Below are 23,161 nucleotides of genomic sequence, written 5' to 3'. Positions count from 1 at the left end.
AACATGGCAAAAGTCAAACCTAATGACTACAGCGACACCCTGTGGACAAACCATGGAACAACACCAACATCAAATACTATCGATGTCTATTTTAATAAAAACACATCAAGTTCTGCAATACTTGACAGGAAAAACAGTTCGACAACATATCATTCATTTCAAAATATGATTTAATTGTCAAAAGTGTATCATTTACACAAAAATTCTGTATGAGGTGAAACTGTGTAAATGGAAACACTTTTAAAAGGCTTTGATCATCACCAGCAGTTTCAACATCTTACCCATACAAGAGGATTGTGAGCTAGTCCCATTTCAATTCGTACTTGTCCCTGAAGACCCTGCTTCGCTCAGACAAGAAAGTCATTTAATTCCTCTAAATTTTCTAAATAAAATGATTTTGATTACGAATCCAGCATCCTTTACATTGCATATTTCAAAGGGTAAATCTTTTGATAATCTTCCTTACATTTATATCTTTTTTATGTGCATGGATAACCCGTATGTGCTTTATTTAAATGCATTTCTTCATTGGTGCATTTTGTTGCTAGGTTACTGCCTGCTAGATTAAGCAGTGATGTTTCACCAACGTTAATAAAATATAAATTAAACCCCTATAAATAGGTTATCTCAGCATCAATCATGTGAAAAAAAATCTATTCTTCATTGTAGGAAACAGCACCGGAGTTCAAGTCACTTCAGCCCAGTGATGAGCAGCTCTATAAACATGTTGTCTGTGGAGTCCGTGTGGCAGAGGTCAGAGGTCAGACGCAGCCCTCGGCTTCAGCATCTGTGAAGACGAAGAAGGCCAGCGAGTACGCGGGGAGCTGCAGATGTTCGGCCGGAGGCAGGCGGCTTCCGTCAAGGTCTGGGAACGTTTTATCATCCACCATCTCCAGCACTTTGCCGTTCAGTTTCACTGACCTGGAAGGAGGACCAGAGTCAGCTCATGAGCCCATTCCAGGTAAAGTTCAGTGCAATCCAGAACTTTAAAAAAACAAAAAAACAAAAACAAAAACAGCCTGGCAAACACTGTTAACTCAAATGATCTGGCAACACCTGCGATCTGTTTGAATGAACAAAGACTTTAACAATGGACGCCGGAGCTGCATTCAGAGTTGGAAATGGCTGGTTCGCTGTACAAACAGGCAGAACCTTCTGGACTAAAGCAAACCGTGTGTTACACATTGACCTGTTTTCCATGCACAGCTGCCAGGAAAAACCTTTGGCTCTAAGAGAACCTGATTGACGGAGGATGATTTTTCACGTGAGAGAATTAGAGAAGCTTCCCAGCTAACTCAGTCATCGGCGGGTATATTGAGCGGCACCTGGAGTTCAGCCCTTCCTCCCCCGGCTGCTCGGGCTCGAGAACAAAAGCCTCCACTGTGCTGGAGGAGAGGCACTTGGGAAGGGAGATCCTGGCTGTCTTGTAACTCAGATTCATGGACATCAACGTGGCGGCGCCGTTTCTGTAACTGGACAGAGGAACATGTTACTCTACACTGTTTATTTAAATAAAATAACTCCACTAAGGAGCCGAGTACCTCTTTTTGTTGGCACAGTGCAAATACAGCCTCACGCGCTTACTTCCAGAAAGGCCGGTTTGCATCATTTTCAAGACTTCCTGTCCAACAAGTCTCTTGTAGAGAAGAGACAGCCAATAATCCTGCAGGAAGAGGCCAGAAGCGTATGAAACAGGCATCCGCAGACAGACAGATGCATTAATCATGCAGGAATTGTGGCAGAGAAATCCAAATTTCCCTACATTACTGATTCAATATGATGTAAGTCATCTCTCCAGGGAATTACAGGTATTACAGGTATGGAATTCTGAGAGCTAGAAGAGATTAAGGTCTCACCGGCAGAGGATCCAGGTTGTCGTCGATCAGGTGATAACTCCCAGCTCCAATTAACACCTGTCTCATCACGACCTCCAGGCCCAGTGAGGCTGCCAGGCCCAGTTTGTCCAACCACCTGCAGACAGCAAGTGTTCACCGACACGCTGGAAATGCTAAAAAAAAACTGCTAATCGTGCTTCACATTTCTATCTTCCTTATTTTAGAGTGCACGAGCTGTGGTGCGAGCAGCTGGACTACTCCGAGGGTTTGGAAAGTAAACTTAATTAAGCAGGAAACAGCACTTCTGAGAAGTCCCAGCCCTCATGGCGTTCACTTAGGGAAAGAGCACGTGCACTCTGCAGCATGTGCAACAATTGCTTGACTTTAATCCAAACCAGAAGGTATTTAATGACTGAAATGCAGACATGCCATATTTATTCTATAGTTTGAAGTGGATTTTTATGCCAATATACAGCCACAACACGCAGAAACTCACATGAATCCTGCGGCAAATGTGTCCGACAGTCCCGGGGCCCCTCCTCCGTAGGCCGAGCTCGTCTCTCCCAGCCACACTGGCTTCCCAGGAGACACCTGATTAACGTCCTGAACCAAGAGAAACGGGTTGACTTGAACACCTGACACCTCTGTGTCCATCCACACATGAAACTGCATGTTGTTACCTTCAAGACTTCCTCGATCTTGACAGCCAGGGTGTCCAGGATGTCGGGATTTAGAAAATCCTCCAAGGAGGTGTCTCTGCCATTCACATAATAACTGGGGAAGAGGAAAGAATGAGCGACTTAACATGATTCATTCAGAATTCTGATAATTACGGTATTTGAATGATACTGTTGGCCCAACTCACTGGTGCCAGGTGCAGGCGTCCACTGCCCCGGCTCCACTCTGCAGAAACCTACAGCCGCAACACACACGGCAGGATGTTGGCTCACATGGCTTTAACAGTCATTGTCGCCACGTGTGCAGACTTCCCCGTTTGACTGAATGTGCATTAGATCAGCAGCAGACAAAACTTGCACTGTAAGAAGAGACTTCCTCGCTCTGTTTGACGCCAGGAAGGAGCGGAAAGCCCACGTGACCGTGTCATTCGATTAGAAAGAGGATCCAGTTCAGCTCTGAATAGTCTCAAATATTCCAGGGTGAAGAAACTCCACTATTCCCATCATCAGCATGTGTGTGTTGAATCATCACGTGCTAATTTCATATTTAACATATGTGTGCAGACGGTGAGGCCTGACCCCCTCAGGATGTTGGTGCGGTGGTCCCGCGGCTGACCGACATCTGGTCCGTACAGTCTGGCGTCACGGTAAAATCTGGAATCCGACAGAATCTTCCTGAGGACAGTGAAGTCCTCTCCGAGCTGATATCCGTTCAGATGAATCCCTGCTTTCTTCTCATAGCTGTTGGGCTCTGAAGCGAAAGGTTTGTTTCAAATGGTTAAAGAAATAATAATATCAGTTTCACAAAGAATGCAGCAAAAACAAAGTTAGATTTAGGGAACAAAATAGAGCTTAAATGACAATATGACTTCCTGAATAAGATCATATGAAAACCGATGACGTGCTTGATGCCCTTTTTCCCCAAGTCAAACTTGATTGAGAAAAAAAAGTAAAACCAAGATGACACAGCCGTTAAAAGTCTTTAAAGGTGCTGATGGTGTGGACTGGTACCGTTGCCGAGCTCCCAGGACATTCGGTACTGCTGGGCTTCACAGTACTGCAGCAGTAAGCGGGCGTTGCTGCTGTTCCACGTGTTGTCAGCAGTCCTGAGCAGAGCGTTCAGCCCGAAGACCAGATCCAAACCCGAGCAGTTGGTGAAGGCGTGCAGAAGATCCACGGTGTACTCTGAGGCAGAGACGCGAGAGCAGTGCACGTGTGTTTAACATATCTGAGGCTGCGTTATTGTTTAATCTAAAACCCAGAACGGATCATCAAAAAGGCCGATGAAGAAAGAAGAAGCACCTGTGAACCTGACTCGTCTGTACTCGCTCTGCAGATCTTCGTTCCTCAGGATCACCTGTTGCGTCATCCACTCGGTCTTCAGCCTGTGCGACAAGGGCAACTCCGTTTTGTCACAGGAATGTTCTAAGAAGACAATGAAACAAATTTGAACACGTGCGAGTGTGAAGACATACGTGAATAGAAATATATGTGAGTTCACCTGAAGTAAATCCTGGTTGATACTTTTGCGGGGTGAACACCATGAAGTCTTGTCTGGTCCCTCCGAATCTTAGAAAAGCTGGATTTAATGCTTTGGCCAAGGTCCTTATCTTTGGGGAGCTGGGAAAAAAGAAACAAAACCTTTAGTGCGGATGTGGCGACTGTAAACCTTGAGAAAATGACGATTTAAAAATGTTCTCAACAGTTACAAACACGTAAAAACCTCAGACCAATTAAGCGCCTTAAAGTTTGTGCCAAACAATAAACAATGCAGGTAATAAAGAAAAACAACAACAAAATAATGTCCCGTTGTGGGTAATAGAATGGCTCATTGCTCAAAGTTTATTTAATCCGTTAAACTGAAACAGAAGCGAGTTTTAAGCCCTTTTTAAAAAGACAAATCCAATCATCGCATTATTCCGGGGCCGCAGGTTCTTCGGAGCTCAGATCATCACCCGGGAGTTTAGAGGATTTAAGCGGCTTTAAATGGAAGTTAGCAGCAGATCGCAGCGCATTAACTGAGCTGACAGTAACAGGATTTACTGGAACAGGAGCGGCACGAAGCCTCGCAGCGCCCGTTTGAACTCTATTCCGCGGCTAAGAACCCACCTCAGGAGGGACATGAACTTCTCCTCCGCGGCCAGGCTGGCATCGATGGTGACGGACAAAAAGCGCGGGTCTACGCGGTGGAGCACCGCAGACAGATCCGCAATCATTGCAGCTTCCAGAACTTGTGAGGAGTTCTGGTTCTGGTCTCGGAGGAGGAATCCGCCGCTTCCAGAACCCAGGATACACAGAAGAAGAAGAAGAAGATGCGAGCTCGCGACACGCTCCATGACGAGTGACTGAGCCGCAGCTCGCGCACACCACTTCCTGCGCTACTTCCTTGTTTACATTGGCCAGAGCCGCGATTCATCCATCGGAACGGACGGAACATCACCGGCTCCGGGGCCGAGCGGGCGAACCTGTGGGCCGGGGCCGTCTGCGGAGGCAAACAGCCTGTTGATGGAAGGTCGGGTGAGGTCTCAGTCACCCTTCAGGTACCATCTGTTACTTTTCTTCGATGGCCAACTGACTGAAAAGTCACATTACAGTTCGTTATTTTGTCGAAACTCGGCTATGTGTGCGTTATATAAAATTAGTATAAATTAGTATATTAGTTTAAAATAAAGTACTATTCTGTTTGAATAAAAGTCAATTGAAAATGTCTATTGGTAATAATTTGGCTTACGTTCATGACTATGTCGCCGCTAGGGGGCGGCGCAACGGCTTGTATTTCTGTACTTTTAAATTATTGCTAATTTTGAAATCTTTTTGCCTTGCTCCAAGTGTGTTTTATTCATTTACATTTCTTGGTTCATGATACTGTGAATGTGATTATACATTTATTTACTTAACCTTTATTTAACCAGTTCCGTTGAGGTTAAAGATCTCTTTTACAAGAGACCTGGCCAAGGTAGCAGTCATATAAAGTTAAAGATTGTTAAAAACAAGTGCATGAAACATAAATGAACAATAAAACGGTAAAACCATAAAACGGTACAATACATTCCTTGTTATAACTCCATAAAGCATACAAGTGTTTTTAATTTCGGAGTTTTTGGAGGTAATTCCTCACGTCACGGTGCATGACAGGAGAACCTTTTGTCCAGATCTATCAAAAACTGGGGCACGTTCAAACGCAGCCACTTCGAGGTTCACAGATGAAGTCTACTAGATAGAGAGAGGCTTGTAAAGGGATGCTGGGAGTTTTCTCAGCATAGCTTTATAGATTAATATCTTCTACAAATACTTATCGATGTCTAACCAACCAGCTCATTAAAAGTGCAATGGTGAGTGATAAAAGCATGGTAGTGAATCGAGGATCTGTAAGGTGGAGGCTACCATTAAATAAGCAAAAAAAGAACACAATTAATCATTCAAGTACCTTAGTTTAATAGGTGCGCATAAGGTGATAAAAAGCAATATTTATAAAGAGTATAAATAAATAGGGAGAGGTGACATTTTCTGTTTTTTGTATTTATGGTGTGGGCAGATCTAAAGGAACCATTAACAGATCGTCGACCTCCTCCTGAAGAGCTGCAGCTTTCTCATTCACAAGCATCTGGAACACAGATACATCACCTGATGAAGAAAGGGCTCCTGTTAACAATTATAAATATGAAACTCAGGTAATGGGGACACCCACCCTCGCAGAGGCCACTAGCTGAACGGCTTGTTTCCTGTACAGGTTTTCAATAGTCTTGGAGAGGGCAGCAGGGTCAGCGTTGGCCAGGTGAGACAGCGTTTTATAGCCGGCCTTATACAGCTGCTTTGCTCGCGACTGCAGAAAGAAAACGATGTTTTCTTTAAGATGATAGGGATGATGTGAAATTGAGTGGTCAGTGCGTTTCTGCAATAGACTTTAATAAATCCAGTCCAAACGAATCTGAGCTAAGAGACAAAAACATGCTAGTTGTGTTCAGTTAGTCACATTTATGCTTCTAGATTCACTTGAAAGACTTTGCAATTTGGTCAACTATTTAAAAGATCCTCTCGTCTCTCCACACTAACCTCCATGACTCCAACCACCTCCATCAGGGGGATGAGCTCCGCCGTCACGCAGTAGCTCAGCCTTCGCATCAGCTCCGTCAGCAGAGCTTTGAGGGGCCAGAACTCCTCCAGCTCCTGAATACGAGCATGAAGGAAGCACTGTTCATTTAACAGGCCTGGAATCACTTTTCATCAGCTGTCATCTCACCTCTGCGAAGTGCAGCACGCAGGAGCAGAAGGCCGAGGAGGAGCTGAGGAGCGTCTGGATGAAGCCACGGCTCAGATGGAACTTTTCGGCCACGCTCCACAGGTTTGTCTCCTTCAGTAAAGTAAACAGCACCAGAGCCAAATACATCCGCTTCACCACATCCATGTCGACACCCTGGACACCCAACAACAAGCAGCCTCTAAAGCGTTGTCATTTTGCAAAGTTGCTGCTGCAGCACTTCGTCCTACGAGTCTCCTGAGGCGTACTCCACCTTTTTCACCGTCTGCCCCGCAACTTGTCTGACAACAAAACTCTCAGGCACCCCGATAGCTGCGGACATCCTCTGTTCTGCAGGCGACAGCAGCGAGAACTGCAAAAAAAAGAGAGAAAATGTTAAGAGCGACTGGTTTACCCACATTTACCACAAGTAAAAGGACTTTAGGGATTCACAGCCTCGACCTGTCTGAGGTACGTCATCCATTCAGGCTTGCACTGGGAAAGAATATCGTAGGGTGTGACCAGGTAGACCAGGTGGAGGAAGCTGTTGAGCAGAAGACCATCAAGACCTTTGGTGAGGTCTTGGTACAGAACTTTGCTGTAGGCCAGATCCACCGAGCCTGAAGATGACAAGCGGAGACAAAATGACTGGGGAAGTGTCTCCTTTCACACAGACTCAGAGCAGTTCATCCTTCTGGATTATCCTTAACTTGACCCACCTTTGTAAGTGGCCCTCCCCAGCTTGGTAACCTGCAGCGAGTGACCCTGGGAGAGTTCCGTCACAGAGACGAGACCTTTGTCCTTCAGGCGCTGAACGCACCGCTGCACCACCTCCCACAGACTCCTGTCAGCACACAGCTGCTCCTGCTGGACGTACAGCAGCGTCCCGCTCAAGAAATCTCTCATCTGGTCCACTGATGTGGCGATCTGGGACCAAAATGGGGTTTCAATTCATCTCAGTAGAGACAAATGGAACAGGAAGTAGAACATCGCATGAGTAGACACAGGGGGGACAAACAGAGGGGTTTACATTTAATCCGATGAGTGAGAGGATGAGGCTCAGGAGGCCCTTTCCATCTTCATGCATCAGGTTGCTGTAACAGTTTTCCATCGGGGCACACACCAGTGATCTAGCCTGAAACATAAACCAAGATAGTTCAAATATATGTGTATAATACAGCACTGGTTGGAGCTGTGAAGAGCTGCTGGGCCCATTTCATTAAGCCAGCTCTCAAGTTCAGTTAACTGAAGATGACAGGCTTCACTTCAGTGTCAGTTTCGGTCTATAGATTATCATTATATCAATTTAATTCATGAATAATGTTCAAATTCCTCTAACAGAATCTTCTCTCTTAACCTAACCTCCCCCCAACACTTAAATCCCCACTATAAGAGAAAGCGTCTCACTTTAATATCTGAAACCATTCATCCATTTTTATGATGAAACCTGAAGGTTGGAATAATTAAAACAGATGTTTAAACAATCTCAGCGCCCCCTGGTGACTGAAAGAGCCTTTGACAACTCGAACCATCTTTCTGTCCTTGTCCTGGAGGATGAGGATGCTCTCGCCCACCGAGTCGATCCCCGCCCGACCGGCCCGCCCCACCATCTGCTTGTACTGGCTCCTCTTCAGGAAGTCTGTGGCCACGTATGGCGAGCGCAGGATGACTCTGAATCAAAGATGTCCGGGTGAGAAAAACAAGCGACACGAGCTTCGTTATTTCAGTTTTGAGGGAACTTTTGTGATTACATTCCATTTGTTTGATTTAATCACTCTCATTCATGTTTTTGGTCACATTGATTTGCATTTCACTTTTTGGGAATTCCACAGGTTAAATGAAGTTTTCCATGAAATTAATACCGGTGTAGTGTTGAAAGATGAGCTGAGCGTAACAAAAGAGGTGTAACAATAAAAAAAAACAATTCACTGGTAGGTTTTAATTAACATTACTTCAAAATGAGAGTACAAAAAGTTGTTAAGGGTAAACAGACTAGCTGTAAGGGATTCTCAAATCATTTAGTTTTAATGAACAGAAAGATTAATATCGACTGACGCTATGAATTTACATAGCTACCATTTATCGCCCTCTAGTGTTAGTTTGAAAACATTACAAGTGATTCCTAAAAAAACAAATCAGGTGAGACCAACCTGCGGGCAGGTAGGTTAATCCCTGCAGCCAAGGTGGAGGTGCATGTGAGGAGACAGAGGACCCCAGTAGAGTAGGCCTCCTCCACCAGCTTCCTCTCCTCTGAGGTCAGCCCGCTGTGGTGATAGGCCAGGCCGAACGGTATCGTCTTCCTGAGCACCGGACACATGGAGCCGTTCCCGCTCTCCTTCAGCTCTCTGAGGAGGATGGATTTTTCTGCCTCCTTGTGCTTGAGGAAATCCCTGGAGGAGTCAGAACTGATCACAGCACAGCCACATACAACACATCAAATTACCGGCTGGCTTACTCTTTCAGGTATCTGCAGATCATGCTTGCAACATTCTCACAGTTCTTCTTAGTGGGGCAGAACACCAGACACGAGTGTGTTGGAATGACTTCAGTCACCAGAGCAATAATGTGGTCGGGGTCAATTTTCTGCATCGAACTCGAATACTGATGGACCAGAGATGAGAAAATCCATTAATAGTGTCTTTTTACACTGTTTGTTGGAAATAGAAGCTCGTCTGGGTGATGACTAAGGTCTCTGCTTCAACTCGGAACACACATCAACTCACTTTAAAGTTGAGAAGGCGTGAGAATCTGAAACCATTCTCTTCCTTTGGGTCGACCTCATAGATGCTGTCCTCCAGTTTAACGTACTCCTGCAGTTGGACCTGACCAGAGAAGAGTTTTAAAAGGGTGGCGGACTGAGACCAGCGACCACTCGTGACACACATTGGAACGGGTTCCTCTCAAGTCTCTTACAGGCCTGAAGTCATTGGTGTAATTTTCCGCCCTCAGAAACGCCTGCAGGTCTCTGATGTTTCCCAAAGTGGCGCTCATCCCGATGATCTGAGTCGCCTCTGGCAAAGAAACGATGGACGTGTTCATCCGCTCTGGAGGGTTTTCAACGTTCACGCAGGACGGATGTGAGCGAAGCACTTACTGTTCACGTAGAGAACTTTGGCCAGCGTCATTTCGATCACAGCTCCTCTGCTGCCGTCACCCAACATATGCAGCTACATATGCAAGGAAAATAGAACACTCTTCACTCCTAATCCTTCTTATATTTACAGTCAAACCATGAGATTATTAGGGTGAGTGTACCTCATCTACCACCACCAGGCCCAGGTTCTCTAGTCTGCCAGTCTCTATCAGAGAGTTAACCAGGCTGTGGGCTTTCTCTATGGTTGCAATATAAAGCGATGATTTATTTCTCCGCTTTACGGGTGGAAATTTGCCCTTGCTGCCGGCATATTCCTCCACCATGAAGTCCAGCTCCAGGCCAAAGCTTGCTAATCCACGCACCTGCAAAGCAACCAGGCGTACCGTCACCGCAGGACAGTTTTTAATCCCATCAACATCAGTTCAGCTGTGAAAATTACTCTTGGTTTGGGAAAAGCTGTCTGAAACTGAAGCTAGCACATTTTACTGTGGCTTTCTTGCTTGGCAGTACCTTTTCCTGGACCAGTGTAATGTACGGTAAAATGAAGAGGCAGTCTTTCCTCCTGCACAGCAGCTCTCTCAGGATGAGGATCTCAGCCACCAGAGTCTTCCCTCCGCTGGTGGGGAGAGAGTAGATCAGATTCTTCCTCTCCTGAACACACTCCAGGTTCAGACATGTCTCCTGCCACGCTAAAAGATGACACAATTATCATTTTACTGTCTGATTTCTCTTTTACCTGATGTAAAATATCAAAACAACCAAGCAAACATAACTGGCGAGGAAGAAAAACCTTCCCATTTAGATAAGAGGGTGAAAAATGAAGGGACTTATTTAAAACTAAAAACCCAAAATAATACCATATAAATTCTTGATTCCTCTCAGGGAGTGCAACAGGTCTTTCACTTTGGTAGGGAGGCCAAAGAAAGGCCCCAGGTCAGTTGTCTCAGCAGAAACGGTCTCCATGGCCTGCATGGCGACGCTGATCTCCTCCGAAACCACAGCCTCCTTTAACATAATAGTCCGGGAAAGGCTGGAGGGAGACGCTGCGTTACAAACCATTGTCCTCTTTAACTTATCCATCATGCTCCTGCGTATGTTGGTATGTCTACTGGCCCCCCCACTATTACTTTCCATGCCAGTTCCATTAGTGCTTTTAGGTGTGGAGGTTTTATCGCCCTCCTGCAGTCTTCTCCTCTTTGCATTCTCAAGGATTTGCTCCTGAAACTGCAACTGACTGGGGGGTAAATCCTCGAAGGATTCGTCTCCGAGGGAGTCCAACACGGAGTCCGTGCGAATTTCCTGTTTAGGTTGCAGCAAACTGCTGAAGTTGGGAGCCGCCACAGCATCTGCGTCGCCTGAAGGTTGGGCATCGCGCCGCCTCTCGTTTTGTTCTGCATTGTCAAGCTTTGCCAAGAGAGAGCTGTCCTCCAGGATACTGTCATAGCCTCCAAATAAATCCTCACTGTCACTGCAGTACTGGACAAAAGAACGGACAAATATAAAGTTGTGGTCCTTTAATATCTTAATCCATGCATGGGTATTACTGACTTTATTAATGGAAGATATTTAGGTGAAATCTTTGATTCTGATCATCATGAGAAAAGGTTGACAGTTTACAAAAATTCCCGAATCCTTCCAGTTGGGCCCAGATCATACCTCAGTGGCTTTTACATCAGCCATGATGCTGCCAATTCTCCAGTTTTTGGAGCATTCTTCCAAACAGGCGCCCTCTCCCTTCTTGGCAGGTGTCAGGAGTCTCTTCAGTAGGCTCTCCCTGGTCCTCTTCCTGGAGGAAACTCTTTTGACTTTGATTTCTTGCTTTCCAGCATTCATCACAGTCCAGTCGCAGCAGCCACAGCAAGCAACGAATGGTGCTCCATGTCAAATAGGGTGTGCTAATAAAATAATTTCTTAATTGTCTCACTCTTATTGTCTAAAAATATTCACGTTGCGAAAAACCGTTAAATAACCTAAGCCTAGCTAGCTCATTCCTGTTAAAGAGACTACATTAGTTCCCTTTGCGAACTAATTGGTAACAGTTGGTCCTACGGCTGAAATACAACGAAATACAGAAAATAATGTTTGTAAAAGTATTTTTAAAACGTGCAGCGTTGCTCTTGTGTTTAGTTTTCAATTGAAAAGAGAGCAAACTCGTTTGAAATTTGACAACACCGTCGTCACAGCAAGACAAGAATCCCAACATCGCTTCCGCTTTTGCTTTAAAGGCTCAAACTTGCGTATATAAATGCTCAATCAATCATTACCCTTAAAATTTTAGTTGATTTCTAGCGTATACATAACAGACAGTCGCTATAAGGTGCTGATGCGAAAGAAACAATGCGTCTATACTTCATACAGAAGTAGCAAGAGTCTTACGAAAGTAACCATGGGGTAACTATCTTGCTGCAATGAGGTCTATGAATCTTTGTATGTGTAACATTTATTTCCTTCCGTAAAAACATTAGCCCCCCGCCGTATTCTTGCACAAGAGGCGTACAATTTCCAGAAATACTACGCTGTGTATATTTTAAAGAACAAATTATTCTATCCCTGTATCGCTTTCTTTATTTAAAATGTATTTTTAATAAATGATAATCGCACACATGCTGCTGAAACCAGAGTGCATAGAGGCGGCAACTTCTATTGTGTAACACAGGCGAAGCAACGGATGTCCTGTTTCATAACATCCTATCGTGTGTTGGGTCAAAATGTACACACTGAGAATCTTGCAGAGGTTAAAACCTGGTTTATCGCCACATGGGAACATAAGTAAGGCAACAGGAATACACACATCTGCATCTATTACGTATAAACAAAGTTGTTTATTTCAAAAAGTGTATGGAGCCACGTTCATCAGATAAGCCACAAATATTGATGCTAATGCTAAAGACAGCAGCGATTCGATCATTTGTAATCTCTCGTAGGTTTAAGGAGTCTAACGGTCAAACCAGACGTTGCCAAAGAAGACGATGGCGTGGTGGGTAACAAATTCATGTTTTATTAGTAGTGCATTTGCAATGCGACGTTTGATACTATTTTGTTTCATCTCAAAGCTTGTCAAGATGGAAAACCCGTACAAAGAACCCCAAAAAGGATGCCTCCTCTGTAACGTGACAGTGGACTACAAAAACATTCAGGTGAGCCTGGTACCTGTAGTTCTTCAGGAGTACCAGGTTTACGGTTCTATTTAGGATTCTAATTAATTAACACCATTATATCACGTGTTTTCTTCACAGAACCTCACCTGTATTCATTTTCAGATAGCATTTTGTCTTAAGCTGCTGTCTTCCACTCACCATCCTTACATGTAGTAACACACCTGTCTCCTCCCCAGCTCCTTTCCCAGTTTATCTCACCTCACACTGGACACATCTATGCCCGACATTTCACAGGTGAGCTGCTTCTGTCTGCTTTCTGCTGCTGTCGATGTCTGAATCAGTTTTGGAATTTTTGCATTTTCTCACTGTTTTCATTTTAGGCCTTTGTGGAGTAAAGCAAAAGCAGGTTGCCAAAGCAATAAAGAAAGCTCAATCAATGGGTGAGTTTTGTATTGAAGTAGTTCAGTGCAAAATGTATACTGACTTTGTTATGTCTTTTTTTAAATTTAGAATTTAACATCTAAATGTGTTGTTTTCTTCTTTCAGGTTTTATGTCAGTTACTCACAAGCATCCCCAGTTCATGAGAGACCCCAATATTTGTGCTGTCAAACAGCTGAATTAGTATTTTTCTTGTTCAATAAAATGTTGCCGATGAGCCGTCTAACTGATTTTTGCCTGATTTTCCTAATGCAAATTCAACACAAATAGAAAAGTCCCTGGTTTCAGGTTTAAAGAGACAATAACAGTTGATCTGGTGCTATTATGATAAAAAAAATGTTTGGCAGAATATTTTAGAAACCAGCTCTGGATTGAAAACTGTATCTTGGATCATTGGTTCCTGCCATACACTGGTCATGTGACTAAGCTCCTGATTTTCGACACCGGCAAAAGTAAACATGTTATCATTCTTGTTCAAACACATCAAGGTCAGGTCTCAATCCACGTGATTCTGACTAAAAATGCAACAGTGGCACAGCTTGGCTCAGATGAATGTATCCCCTGCACACTGGAGACATGAAAACCATTCAGACTAGTTTTGCAGTTTTTATAACACCAATTGTGAGCTTTTGCATATCAAAAACATCTGTATTAATCTGGAATCAATCAAAAATATCCCAACTGAAAAAACTAAACCTGCAGAAAATTGTAAAAGATTTTATTGTCCATCACGCTGCTAGTGCAGCTGTAGACTGCAAACGGTTTAACATAAATACACAGTATTTCTCATCAACATCTCTGGAACGCTTCAAGATTCATCAGGAAATAAAACGGCTCCATGGAAAGTTGTACATTTCCACATCACGAACTGCTTTTCCTGCGTTTGCTCTCCCTCACTGGCTGCATTTGCTTCAGTCTCTTCCAAGGGGTTAAACCGCTGGGAGGCACCAGGGAGCACAGCCCGTGGTGCTCGGCCGCGCCTGCTGCAGTGGACGCGTCGTGCGCGGTGCTGCAGCAGGCGCTGGGAACAGGAAACCCCTCGAGGGTCAATGTCTGAGTGTGAAACAGAGGCGAGCAGGCAAACAAACTTCTGATGGCTTCGTGCAGCAGCAGGTTGTTCCTTTGCTCAGGTGGACGATCGGCGGCGGCTGCAGACACATTAAAACCAGCACCATGAAGCCTGGAACTCAAACGTGCCGGATCACTTGATTCTCTGAGGAGATTCAGACCTTTTGCGACTGCGTCCTGCTTCTTCTCCCCAGCGTTCTCCTGAGAGCTAAAAGGTCCGCCTGCAGTGCCTCCACAAGCCGCTCGCTCTCTTCCACCTCTCTGCATGCTTTCTAACAAACAGGAAACAAATGTGTAAAATGGAACCTTCAAACATAACCTCAGTGCCCCCCCCACCCCCACCCCCAACCCCACCTGCAGCTCCGACTGCAGAGAGTCGTTCATCTTGTTCACTTCACTGACTTCCTTTAGGAGTCCGTTGGAGCAGAAGAATTTAGGGCTGGAACAAAAGAAGAGGCGTTTAATGATTTTGTGACAAAACGAATCAGAAAATCTCGACCGTGCGCAGGATCAGACCCGTGTTTCTTCATGGTGAGGTTATAACCTGCGGCGGAACACGGAGCGGACACCTTCCAGTAGGACAACTGTTCCAGTAACCCCAGGTTATTGACCAGCACAGGAACATTTGTGAACCGTCTGCAGGCAGAACATGAAAACACACAAATCAGTGTACAAATACAGTTAAATGTAGGTTCAGACATGGTTCCACTGTCAAATAAATAAACAGAGATTCATGAATGAAATGGCGACCTGCTGCGTGAGATGAAGGCAGCGTACTCCATCCTGTGGGTTGATCCTGTCGGCGACACGCTGCTGGGAGTCAGCAGCAGGAAGATCAGGTGAGGGTTGGACAGCGCGCTCTTCAGCTTCTCGTGGACGAGCTTTTCTCGGAATGTCATCTGCTGTTCCGTGTTCCTGCGTTGTCTGTACCAACCGATGATGCTCTCCTGTGGGGCGGGGACGGGGGCGAGTGTAACAGTATTCCGGTGCAGCTGAAATGCAAAGCTCCCCGCGCGATAAACGCATTGATTTTACCTGCTTATTGTCGGCCAGGAGTTTCGTTATAACGTCCATATTCACGTCACTGACAGCGTTGTAGAAGCTGAAAACACACAAACCGCCACAAGAGAACAACTGTGAACATCTGGGATCACATATGGAAGGTATTATCTATTCTATGTAATACTCACTTGTTCAGTTCATGGCAGGGGAGGTGCTTCTGTACATCTGTTTTAGGAAAAAAGAGGCTTTATCGAGTGATCTAATCCTTAGTGTGTCCAGATATAACTCACTGTATATTTCCTCAATGTGAATGTGATCAGCCTGGGAGTCGTTTATGGTGACCTGCTCTTCAATTTTGCTCTCTCCCAGGATGAAACCTTCCTGCAGAAAGGTGAGACAGAAACAAACTGTCATTTTAATCAAAAAGAACGTTTCCGATTCCATTTACAGTGCATTGATGCCGTTTGATTATTCCACAAACTATATGTTTATTACATTTACATTATTACAAATGGATGGGAATTCAGATTTTAGCTGTAACATATGTCGTATATATCCAAAGATCTACACAAAATGGACCCAATTCCATAAGTCCCTCTCGCATTTAAATGTGCATCAAAGGGGACAGCGCACTTAATTTGGTTAAAAATTTTGTAGAATGGGAGTCTTGAAAATAATTTACACCCATTTATTCCCCTGCGACAAATGACAGTTGAAAATAGTCTAAGTAATAACGCGTAACTAATGAAGTTACGCGTAACTAATGAAGTTACGCGTTCCTTAATGAATAACATTGAAGTTATATTAGCTCTCATGCCTGTCTTTGAAATGTTGACCAAATGCCAAGCAGTGCGAATCGCAATATATATCGTTAAGTAGATGGTGGGCGTTATTCTCACCACGTCGGAATCACTGTTAAGATGATGGAACATTAAAGAAGCTAAAACAATTCCAGGCACACGAACTGTTGGCTCCGCCGCCATGCTGTTTTCCGCTCGCCTGAGGAGCGCTACTACTGCGCACTGTATTCGCAGCCGCGGTGGAATGGTGGAATTCCGCAGGCTGCGTTTTTCCAGCGCAGTCACATGGGTGTTTTACGCAGCTCGCCGAGTTTGCTTTTCGGGCCTGAACCATCTATTGTTGGAAGATTTTCATTGCCGCAGAAGGATTAAACACCGTCGGGAATATTTTACAACTGGTCAGGTATTTATATCTTTATGTAGATTTGCTTTTCCTCCGTAGTACTGTTCGTTTTTATATTTGTCACTATTTCGTAAGACTTGTAACGGTACGGCTACTATTTTTTTTCCCCGTTTCGTGGTGGAATGTCCCAGAGTTTATAAGTTCTTACTGTTTGGGCTTTAACTCGAAATAAGCGTTTTTTCCCTACTTTTTATTTTTTTTCCTTTTTCACAAAAACCCTTAACGCAAACATGATCAAATGTAAAGCGCTTCTGCGGCATAAGGATTTTTATTTTTTACTCTAATAAACGAGTTTCCTGCGAGTGCTGACGTACAGTCGTGATTGCAGATATAAAGCATGGGATCATTTCTTTCCATTTTTCAGTAAACTCTTGTATTTATTTTTCCATCCATGATGAGCTTTTGTACCCGAAAAGGCTGCTGTGATGGTGCTTCCCTGCTTGCAGATGATGAGGTGACCTCCGCTGTGGCCGCCTCAGCTGACAGTGATGATGGAGGACATGTGGTGTGTGGCTGTCGGGGTCTTCCATGCGTGGATGTTCGTGGTCCTGTTTCTCATCATGCTCCCAGCCATGTTCGGCCTCTCTCTGGGGGTCACTGGGGTCTACATCCAGATTCTTGTCCAAGTCCTGGAGGTACCTGAAAACAGAGGCTGTGATTCCTGGTCAACTTAAAGCTAATGGTGATCCTGCAATCCAATATATCGAATATAATATTAAAATCTTTTTTATATATATAGTGGGCCACAGTGCGGATCCAGAGGGGGAGGGAAGAGCAGCCAAGCGTGCCAGTGCCACTCCCTAATGGTAAGTGGAAAAAATACACAGTACTTACTCTTAATAACTAAGTATAGCTGCTACTTTTTACAGTATAACGTTTTTTTCTGCAGAGTTCTGCTTTGCTGTATGAGACATTAGGAGAAGCCATAAACCAGGAAGTGTAGGTTTAACTTTTTTTAGTCTTTAAAAGGAATCAGTTAATCAGATGCATTAGCAGGAACATGCAGACTGGGGGAGTCTGTCGTGGACGCGTGCAGCTGTAGTGCAGCTGTCGTCCGTGCGCCGAGGACTTTGGGTTCTGCTGCATGAGGGATTTCTTTCAGTTGCAGACAGATCATGTGACATTGTGTATGTATGTATGTGGTGGTGGTGAGTGCATGAACAACACATGGTTGGTCTCAGGAGGATGATGCAAGCAGAGATTACGTAACTTAAATCAAATAGCAGACTCACGTGCTCTTTACTGGCGCCGCGTATCAGCGAAGCGACGGAGAAGCTGGTTGGAGTCGGCTGTTGTGCGGCTCTTTTCAGAGCAACGTCAGCCGTTTGCATCAAAATGTACAGAATGTTTAGAATGCCTCGTACGCCGCCATCAGCCCGCCATGAGTGTTTAATGTGAAGGTGTTGTGAGGAAACAAGAGGGTCACGAAAGGGTCGGACGTATCCGACACGTCAGGGGTCTTGTGATACAGTAGAGCTGACAAGAGGCTCGGTCATCTTCATCGTTGTCTTCATCATCATCATAAGCCTCTTTCAAATGATTGAACTTTAAATATTTGGAGTCTTAATTTTCGATAAAGGCCTAAATCATATTTGCTCTCTGAGTAGCAGCAGTGTGTAAAACCTGAGTTTTAGAGCTTACTCAGTCCTCAACGTCGCCAAAAAGCAAATAATTATCCACAAAATCTTCAAGACAATATGGACTTTAAATATTTAAAGTGTGACTTCCACTCTAAAGCTAATGTTGCTAAATAGGACTCCCTTTTGTTCACAGAGGCGTACGAATCCCTGAAACATCTAAGAATTGATCTAACATCCACCAAACATGTTGTGACTGTCCCAGGGATCATTGAACGTGAGGGAGGCTCGATGGAGGAGGAAATGGGGCAGCTGCGGAGCTCCCAGGCGGAGGGGGAGTTCGCCCTGAGCGACGCCTTCTACTTCTACAAGAAGGGCCTGGAGAGCATCGTGGACGACCAGGTGACGCAGCGCTTCTCCTCCGAGGAGCTCGCCTCGTGGAACCTCCTCACCCGGACCAATCAGAACTTCCGCTACATCAGCCTGCGCCTCACCGTTTTTTGGGGTGTGGGCGTGTTCGTGCGATACTGCGTCCTCTTCCCCCTCAGGTCAGTGTGAAGCGATCTCTCCTGGGTTCCTGAGACTGTCGGGGCCAATTGGGTTGATCAGAAAGTAAACATTGACATTGGAAAGCCTCTGCTGCCTTAAACAGAAGAGCTGTGAGGAGCGTTGCGTATTGACTGGCCCGACTGGTTCTCCAAAAACAGGTCGCTGTATAACGAACATTTTGTTCAGTCAGACGAGTTCACTTGGCTGCTTAGCCATTTTTTGTTAGCATCTGCTTCCCTGACGCACAGATGTGGATGACGTAGACTGTGATGTTTTGTTAGAACTCACTGACAAAACTCAAGGACGACAGATAAGGAAGGCAGCTTCAGTCAACAACAGTTTATTTCCAAAATATTTCAACGGTGAAGGAATGTGCTCGTGCTACTTGTGGCAAAGACATGGTTAGAAAACTCAAGGAATGATAGTCTGGACCCCTCAGGTTACCACTGGTACTGAGGAAAGGCTCTGACCCAGGACTAATTAATTAGGCTAATTAAAAGGCTTCCAATCAACCCGATCAGCTGCAGGTGTGGAGGCAGCCAGCAGGAGCGATGGGTCAACCACGCCCCTAGTGGAGAAACAGAGCATCACAGACTAGACCCAGGATAATAACAGTTATGGTCCTAAATGTTCTCAGTGTCCTCTCTGGCGTTCCGCAGGATCACCTTGGCCCTCATCGGCCTCTCCTGGCTCGTCATGGGAACAATTCTGGTTGGAATTCTCCCCGAGAGCAGGTACGGTTGGAAGAGAGCGAGCCCGGATCTCCCCTTACTCACCTTGTAAAGACAATGCTGTGCAGGTTTTGTGGAAATCGCACGTGTTTTCTGTGATTTGCCCAGTGCGAAGAACTGGCTGAGCGAGCTGGTGCACCTGACCTGCTACAGGATCTGTGCCCGAGGCCTCTCAGCCACCATCCACTATCACAACAGGTCAGTTCCTGCTCCGCGCGTGCACGTCACCCTTACTCATACATCAGGAGTCGCTAACCAAGGCTAGCTCTGTGTGTTGCAGAGAAAATAGACCCCGGAAAGGAGGAATCTGCGTAGCCAATCACACCTCGCCCATCGACGTTGTGATTTTGGCCAACGATGGCTGCTACGCCATGGTGAGCCTCATTAATAGGTGGACATTGTGTCTCCTGTCTCCCATATTTGGACACTTTCATGTCTCTCTGGTAGGTGGGTCAGATCCACGGGGGTCTGTTGGGAGTCATCCAGAGGTCCATGGTGAGGGCTTGTCCTCATGTTTGGTTTGAGAGGTCGGAGATGAAGGACAGACACGCCGTGACCAGCAGGTATGACACCACGATGGATCGTTTAAAAAGTCTGAATGAAGGAGAGCGGCGTTAGTTTGCATGCTGTGTTTGAGGTGTGTGGAACATGTTGGCTTCAACAATGATCTCAAACTCTGGGGAATGTTACTCAGTGACTGAAAAAAACAGATCCAGTCCTCCAGAGCCAAAATCCAGCCGGTAGGACAGAAATCCCGGCTGGATTCTGCCTTCTTGGACTGGATCCGGACACCCCTGGCTTCCAGGCAAGTGTCTGAAAGCAAATATATCAGTGGGAGAGGATTTACATGTGTTTACTTGTTTATTTATGAGGCAAAATGCAAAAGCAGAAGGCAGGCGTTTTGACGTTTATAGATGAAGATTTTGACGCCTACGCTGCTGGATGGAATCGCTGAAAAAAGTGAAGATGACAGTCACGACGCTCCCACGGGTTCTTCATGGGTTCTCCTCCTGAGTGACTCATCAAAACCTCTTCCTCTCTCGGCAGGCTGACAGCCCACATCGCAGCCAAGACCAAACTTCCCATCCTGATATTTCCCGAAGGTCAGAGTCGGAACGTGGTCGCGATGAGGCGGCGGCGGTTTTTGGGGCTTTTCTTAACCTCAGATGTGTTCGTCACAGGAACTTGCATCAACAACACGTCGGTCATGATGTTCAAGAAGGGAAGCTTTGAAATCGGGGGGACGATTTACCCGGTGACAATCAAGGTAAGAGCAGTGGATGAGATGCTGCGGGTACGCGTGAGCGTCGGGAGCTAAGCTCCGCTCTTCCCTAGTACGACCCTCGCTTTGGCGATGCCTTCTGGAACAGCAGTAAATACAACATGGTCAGTTATTTGCTGCGGATGATGACCAGCTGGGCCATCGTGGTCAACGTGTGGTACCTCCCTCCCATGACCATACAGGTATGCCTGTGTCACCGCGGGTACGTTAGCTCGGATTAGCTTTAGCCACGCTACATTTATGTGTCCTGTGCTCTGCGAGCAGGAAGGGGAGGATGCGGCTCGGTTTGCAAACAGAGTGAAGTCAGCCATCGCTCATCAGGGAGGGCTGCTGGACCTGCCGTGGTGGGGTTCCCCTACTTCACGTTCACGTTTCTGGCCTTTAAAAATGCAAGCACAGCGGACAGCGTTGAGAATTAATGAGGCAAAACTGTGTTCATTGGTTATTTCTCCCAGGGATGGAGGACTCAAACGGCAGAAAGTGAAGGATTCTTACAAAGAGGAGCAGCAGAAGATGTACAGCAGCATCATCGTGGGGCAGAACGGGAGCTTGCCAAACAGCTGTTGCGAAAACACAGAGGACGCTGGTGATTTTGGGCTGTCGCCATGACCACACAGATGCTGATGTGACTCCAAACTACGTCCAATATTTACATTTTTATTTGAATTCTTTTGACGAACTTCTCTAAAAAAAAAAAAAAAACGAAGAATGTACATCAGTGCGCCGCCAGAAGGGGGCAGCATACGACAACACAATCCTGTTCGTCCTCCTCTATCTTTCCTACCAATGTGACAATGTGCGTTTAATATTTAAACCACCTGTATGATGAAGTAAGCTGCTCTTTTTCATGTTTAAATTTCTGTTTCTGAAAAATGTTATCCATAGATTTTCCAATTCTCTTCCTTTCATCCATCTTATTCCTTCATTGACGACTCAAACATGACAGGAGGCGTCTGACAGCGGTGGGCGGGACACACGAACAGTTAATAACCTCCGCACGAGAGTGCTGGAGGCTGTGCACGTCGTTTAACATGTTAATGATGGCACTGATACCTGCTGTAACGGTCGTTAAACGTGCACTCTTCAACCTCCAAACACGCCGTTACAAGAATAATGATGTTTGCTGACTTTTTAGTTTAAAGCGACACTCAGCGATGCCACTTTTTGATACATGAATGCACAAATTTTCCTTTTCCCCCCATAGTTTATTTCATTAAAATGATTTGATGCTTAGCAAGGAAACACAGGAAAACCCTCATATTTCCAAAGTGTTATTAAGCCATCAGATTTCTCTTAAAATGTTTCTTATTAAATCAATTAAAGGATTATCCAACTATTACCAGAGCGCAGGGGCAAAGGTGAAGCATGGGGGCAACAGAAATAATCACTGTGAAGTCATAAAATATGTGGGGAAAAAACCACATTCTGTATTACTTTCATCTAAATCTATGCAAACAGGCCGGCTGATAAAAGCGCCTGAGAGATGAATCAGGCTGAACAAAGAGGAACCGGCAGCGACTGTAAATCTGATTCAAGGGCTGCTGTGATGTCATCGTGATCAATAAGGGGAAATCAGGCCTTTGATTTCGAGACAATAAACAATGAATTTACGTCCTGCAAACTCTAAAGTGCTTGTCCGTTCTGCTGAGAAAACTAGTGGCGTAAAATCGGATTTTTCACCATAATAAAGCAAAAAAAAGCAAATAAAATAAAAGCTCCCACTATGTAAAACAGCCCTCTGCAAACGGGTGAGCTCAGTTTGAACGTTATCTTTAGCTTTTATTAAATTATGACCTGCTGCTTTTAAGTTGCCCCCAGGGATCAATAAATAAGCTCTGTTCATTTGCTGATTATATATCTGGGACAGTAAAGAAGAGGCACCATATTTGTAATTTGGAGCATAAAAGGAAGCTTTTTAATGTAAAACAGAAGCAAATTTTGTTCTCGACAGCGTTTATGATTGAACAACCACGTCATTTACATAATGCACATATTAATAATTGATAAGCGAGGCCGATGAATAGGTTTTATGTGCTCCCTAAGCACATTTCATGACCTTTTTCTATTAAAACTGTCTTTTCCTTGATTTGAGTATTTTCTGTTCCTCTAGTTGAATCGATCCTGCTCCATCTGGTGTCTTTTGATCCATTTTTCCCTTCCTGAATATGTTGTGTAACATATAGTCCCCCATAAACCCTCCAGACATCATATGTGAACACCAACCAGCATTTGACCACCTTTAACCGGAGACACGATCAGCTTTGTTCTGTTTCTCTCTTCCAAACAAGACATTTTCCCGACTGTTGCCCTCAAAGAGTCCTTTATCACTTTTCAGAGGGCGTTTTATGAAACGATGGCTTGCTCATTCA

At 45.0% G+C, this 23,161-nt stretch overlaps 5 protein-coding genes and 1 long non-coding RNA gene across 10 annotated transcripts; 3 read left to right on the top strand and 3 right to left on the bottom strand.

The window, feature by feature from the left end:
* Positions 1–152: 152 nt before the first annotated feature.
* Positions 153–4,848, bottom strand: hpse (heparanase). The gene is made up of 12 exons (XM_057018572.1): positions 4,622–4,848; positions 4,014–4,132; positions 3,815–3,937; positions 3,524–3,697; positions 3,092–3,263; positions 2,701–2,748; positions 2,516–2,609; positions 2,332–2,438; positions 1,857–1,971; positions 1,542–1,663; positions 1,326–1,472; positions 153–921 (listed from the first exon to the last, which is right to left on the bottom strand). The coding sequence occupies exons 1-12, from the start codon at positions 4,846–4,848 to the stop codon at positions 762–764; spliced, it is 1,608 nt and encodes a 535-aa protein (XP_056874552.1). The 3' UTR covers positions 153–761.
* A 62-nt stretch (positions 4,849–4,910) lies between these two features.
* LOC130517026 (uncharacterized) lies at positions 4,911–11,332 on the top strand. Of its 3 annotated transcripts, none has more exons than XR_008947627.1 (5): positions 4,911–5,052; positions 6,048–6,183; positions 6,593–6,854; positions 8,240–9,212; positions 9,534–11,332. It is a non-coding gene; the product is annotated as an uncharacterized LOC130517026 (long non-coding RNA). The 3 variants fall into 3 exon arrangements; XR_008947625.1 differs by having other exon boundaries at positions 6,048–6,287; positions 8,303–9,212; XR_008947626.1 differs by having other exon boundaries at positions 6,048–6,287; positions 8,240–9,437.
* Positions 5,924–11,784, bottom strand: helq (helicase, POLQ like). Of its 2 annotated transcripts, none has more exons than XM_057018570.1 (18): positions 11,500–11,784; positions 10,701–11,319; positions 10,354–10,532; positions 10,005–10,205; positions 9,844–9,916; positions 9,663–9,760; positions 9,473–9,571; positions 9,205–9,350; positions 8,900–9,139; positions 8,279–8,420; positions 7,780–7,884; positions 7,469–7,676; positions 7,212–7,369; positions 7,024–7,122; positions 6,753–6,926; positions 6,566–6,679; positions 6,201–6,335; positions 5,924–6,136 (listed from the first exon to the last, which is right to left on the bottom strand). In XM_057018570.1, the coding sequence occupies exons 1-18, from the start codon at positions 11,674–11,676 to the stop codon at positions 6,107–6,109; spliced, it is 2,997 nt and encodes a 998-aa protein (XP_056874550.1). In that variant the 5' UTR covers positions 11,677–11,784; the 3' UTR covers positions 5,924–6,106. The 2 variants fall into 2 exon arrangements, with proteins under 2 accessions (XP_056874550.1, XP_056874549.1); XM_057018569.1 differs by having other exon boundaries at positions 5,924–6,116.
* Positions 11,785–12,478: 694 nt separating this feature from the next.
* On the top strand, positions 12,479–13,606 carry mrps18c (mitochondrial ribosomal protein S18C). The gene is made up of 6 exons (XM_057018576.1): positions 12,479–12,612; positions 12,768–12,820; positions 12,897–12,980; positions 13,178–13,235; positions 13,322–13,381; positions 13,488–13,606. The coding sequence occupies exons 1-6, from the start codon at positions 12,552–12,554 to the stop codon at positions 13,562–13,564; spliced, it is 393 nt and encodes a 130-aa protein (XP_056874556.1). The 5' UTR covers positions 12,479–12,551; the 3' UTR covers positions 13,565–13,606.
* A 476-nt stretch (positions 13,607–14,082) lies between these two features.
* abraxas1 (abraxas 1, BRCA1 A complex subunit) lies at positions 14,083–16,501 on the bottom strand. Its single transcript, XM_057018575.1, has 9 exons — positions 16,350–16,501; positions 15,741–15,831; positions 15,639–15,675; positions 15,484–15,550; positions 15,199–15,395; positions 14,965–15,084; positions 14,803–14,887; positions 14,610–14,720; positions 14,083–14,528 (listed from the first exon to the last, which is right to left on the bottom strand). The coding sequence occupies exons 1-9, from the start codon at positions 16,431–16,433 to the stop codon at positions 14,427–14,429; spliced, it is 894 nt and encodes a 297-aa protein (XP_056874555.1). The 5' UTR covers positions 16,434–16,501; the 3' UTR covers positions 14,083–14,426.
* gpat3 (glycerol-3-phosphate acyltransferase 3) lies at positions 16,496–22,878 on the top strand. Of its 2 annotated transcripts, none has more exons than XM_057018573.1 (13): positions 16,496–16,653; positions 17,100–17,288; positions 17,393–17,459; positions 18,496–18,778; positions 19,439–19,513; positions 19,619–19,708; positions 19,791–19,884; positions 19,958–20,073; positions 20,558–20,613; positions 20,692–20,777; positions 20,846–20,974; positions 21,057–21,136; positions 21,248–22,878. In XM_057018573.1, exons 2-13 carry the CDS (start codon positions 17,142–17,144, stop codon positions 21,399–21,401), a joined length of 1,377 nt encoding a protein of 458 aa, XP_056874553.1. In that variant the 5' UTR covers positions 16,496–16,653; positions 17,100–17,141; the 3' UTR covers positions 21,402–22,878. The 2 variants fall into 2 exon arrangements, with proteins under 2 accessions (XP_056874553.1, XP_056874554.1); XM_057018574.1 differs by having other exon boundaries at positions 16,511–16,648.
* The last annotated feature ends 283 nt before the right edge of the window (positions 22,879–23,161 follow it).

The sequence above is a fragment of the Takifugu flavidus genome, chromosome 20, assembly GCF_003711565.1.
Source record: "Takifugu flavidus isolate HTHZ2018 chromosome 20, ASM371156v2, whole genome shotgun sequence".
NCBI lineage: Eukaryota > Metazoa > Chordata > Actinopteri > Tetraodontiformes > Tetraodontidae > Takifugu > Takifugu flavidus.
The sequence above is the reverse complement of the archived record's forward strand: the minus strand, read 5'-3'. Positions and strand labels throughout refer to the sequence as shown.

Bases quoted from the DNA above. Each gene is read 5' to 3' on its own strand.
- hpse (XM_057018572.1), bottom strand. From the start codon at position 4,848: ATGGAGCGTGTCGCGAGCTCGCATCTTCTTCTTCTTCTTCTGTGTATC. The intron at 4,133-4,621 runs GTGGGTTCTTAG...CTTTTTTCCCAG, and splicing joins AAGTTCATGTCCCTCCTGAG to CTCCCCAAAGATAAGGACCT. The intron at 3,264-3,523 runs GTACCAGTCCAC...CTTTCGCTTCAG, and splicing joins GTCCTGGGAGCTCGGCAACG to AGCCCAACAGCTATGAGAAG.
- helq (XM_057018569.1), bottom strand. From the start codon at position 11,676: ATGAATGCTGGAAAGCAAGAAATCAAAGTCAAAAGAGTTTCCTCCAGG. The intron at 10,206-10,353 runs GTACTGCCAAGC...GTTGCTTTGCAG, and splicing joins TTACACTGGTCCAGGAAAAG to GTGCGTGGATTAGCAAGCTT. The intron at 8,421-8,899 runs GTTGGTCTCACC...TCTTTGATTCAG, and splicing joins ATTAACCTACCTGCCCGCAG to AGTCATCCTGCGCTCGCCAT.
- mrps18c (XM_057018576.1), top strand. From the start codon at position 12,552: ATGTACACACTGAGAATCTTGCAGAGGTTAAAACCTGGTTTATCGCCA. The intron at 12,981-13,177 runs GTGAGCCTGGTA...TCTCCTCCCCAG, and splicing joins TGGACTACAAAAACATTCAG to CTCCTTTCCCAGTTTATCTC. The intron at 13,236-13,321 runs GTGAGCTGCTTC...TTTTCATTTTAG, and splicing joins CTATGCCCGACATTTCACAG to GCCTTTGTGGAGTAAAGCAA.
- abraxas1 (XM_057018575.1), bottom strand. From the start codon at position 16,433: ATGGCGGCGGAGCCAACAGTTCGTGTGCCTGGAATTGTTTTAGCTTCT. The intron at 15,085-15,198 runs GTCGCCATTTCA...TTCTGCCTGCAG, and splicing joins GCCTTCATCTCACGCAGCAG to ACGGTTCACAAATGTTCCTG. The intron at 14,721-14,802 runs GTGGGGTTGGGG...CCTGTTTGTTAG, and splicing joins CTCTGCAGTCGGAGCTGCAG to AAAGCATGCAGAGAGGTGGA.
- gpat3 (XM_057018573.1), top strand. From the start codon at position 17,142: ATGATGGAGGACATGTGGTGTGTGGCTGTCGGGGTCTTCCATGCGTGG. The intron at 19,709-19,790 runs GTCAGTTCCTGC...TGTGTGTTGCAG, and splicing joins ACCATCCACTATCACAACAG to AGAAAATAGACCCCGGAAAG. The intron at 20,074-20,557 runs GTATGACACCAC...CTCTCTCGGCAG, and splicing joins AGACACGCCGTGACCAGCAG to GCTGACAGCCCACATCGCAG.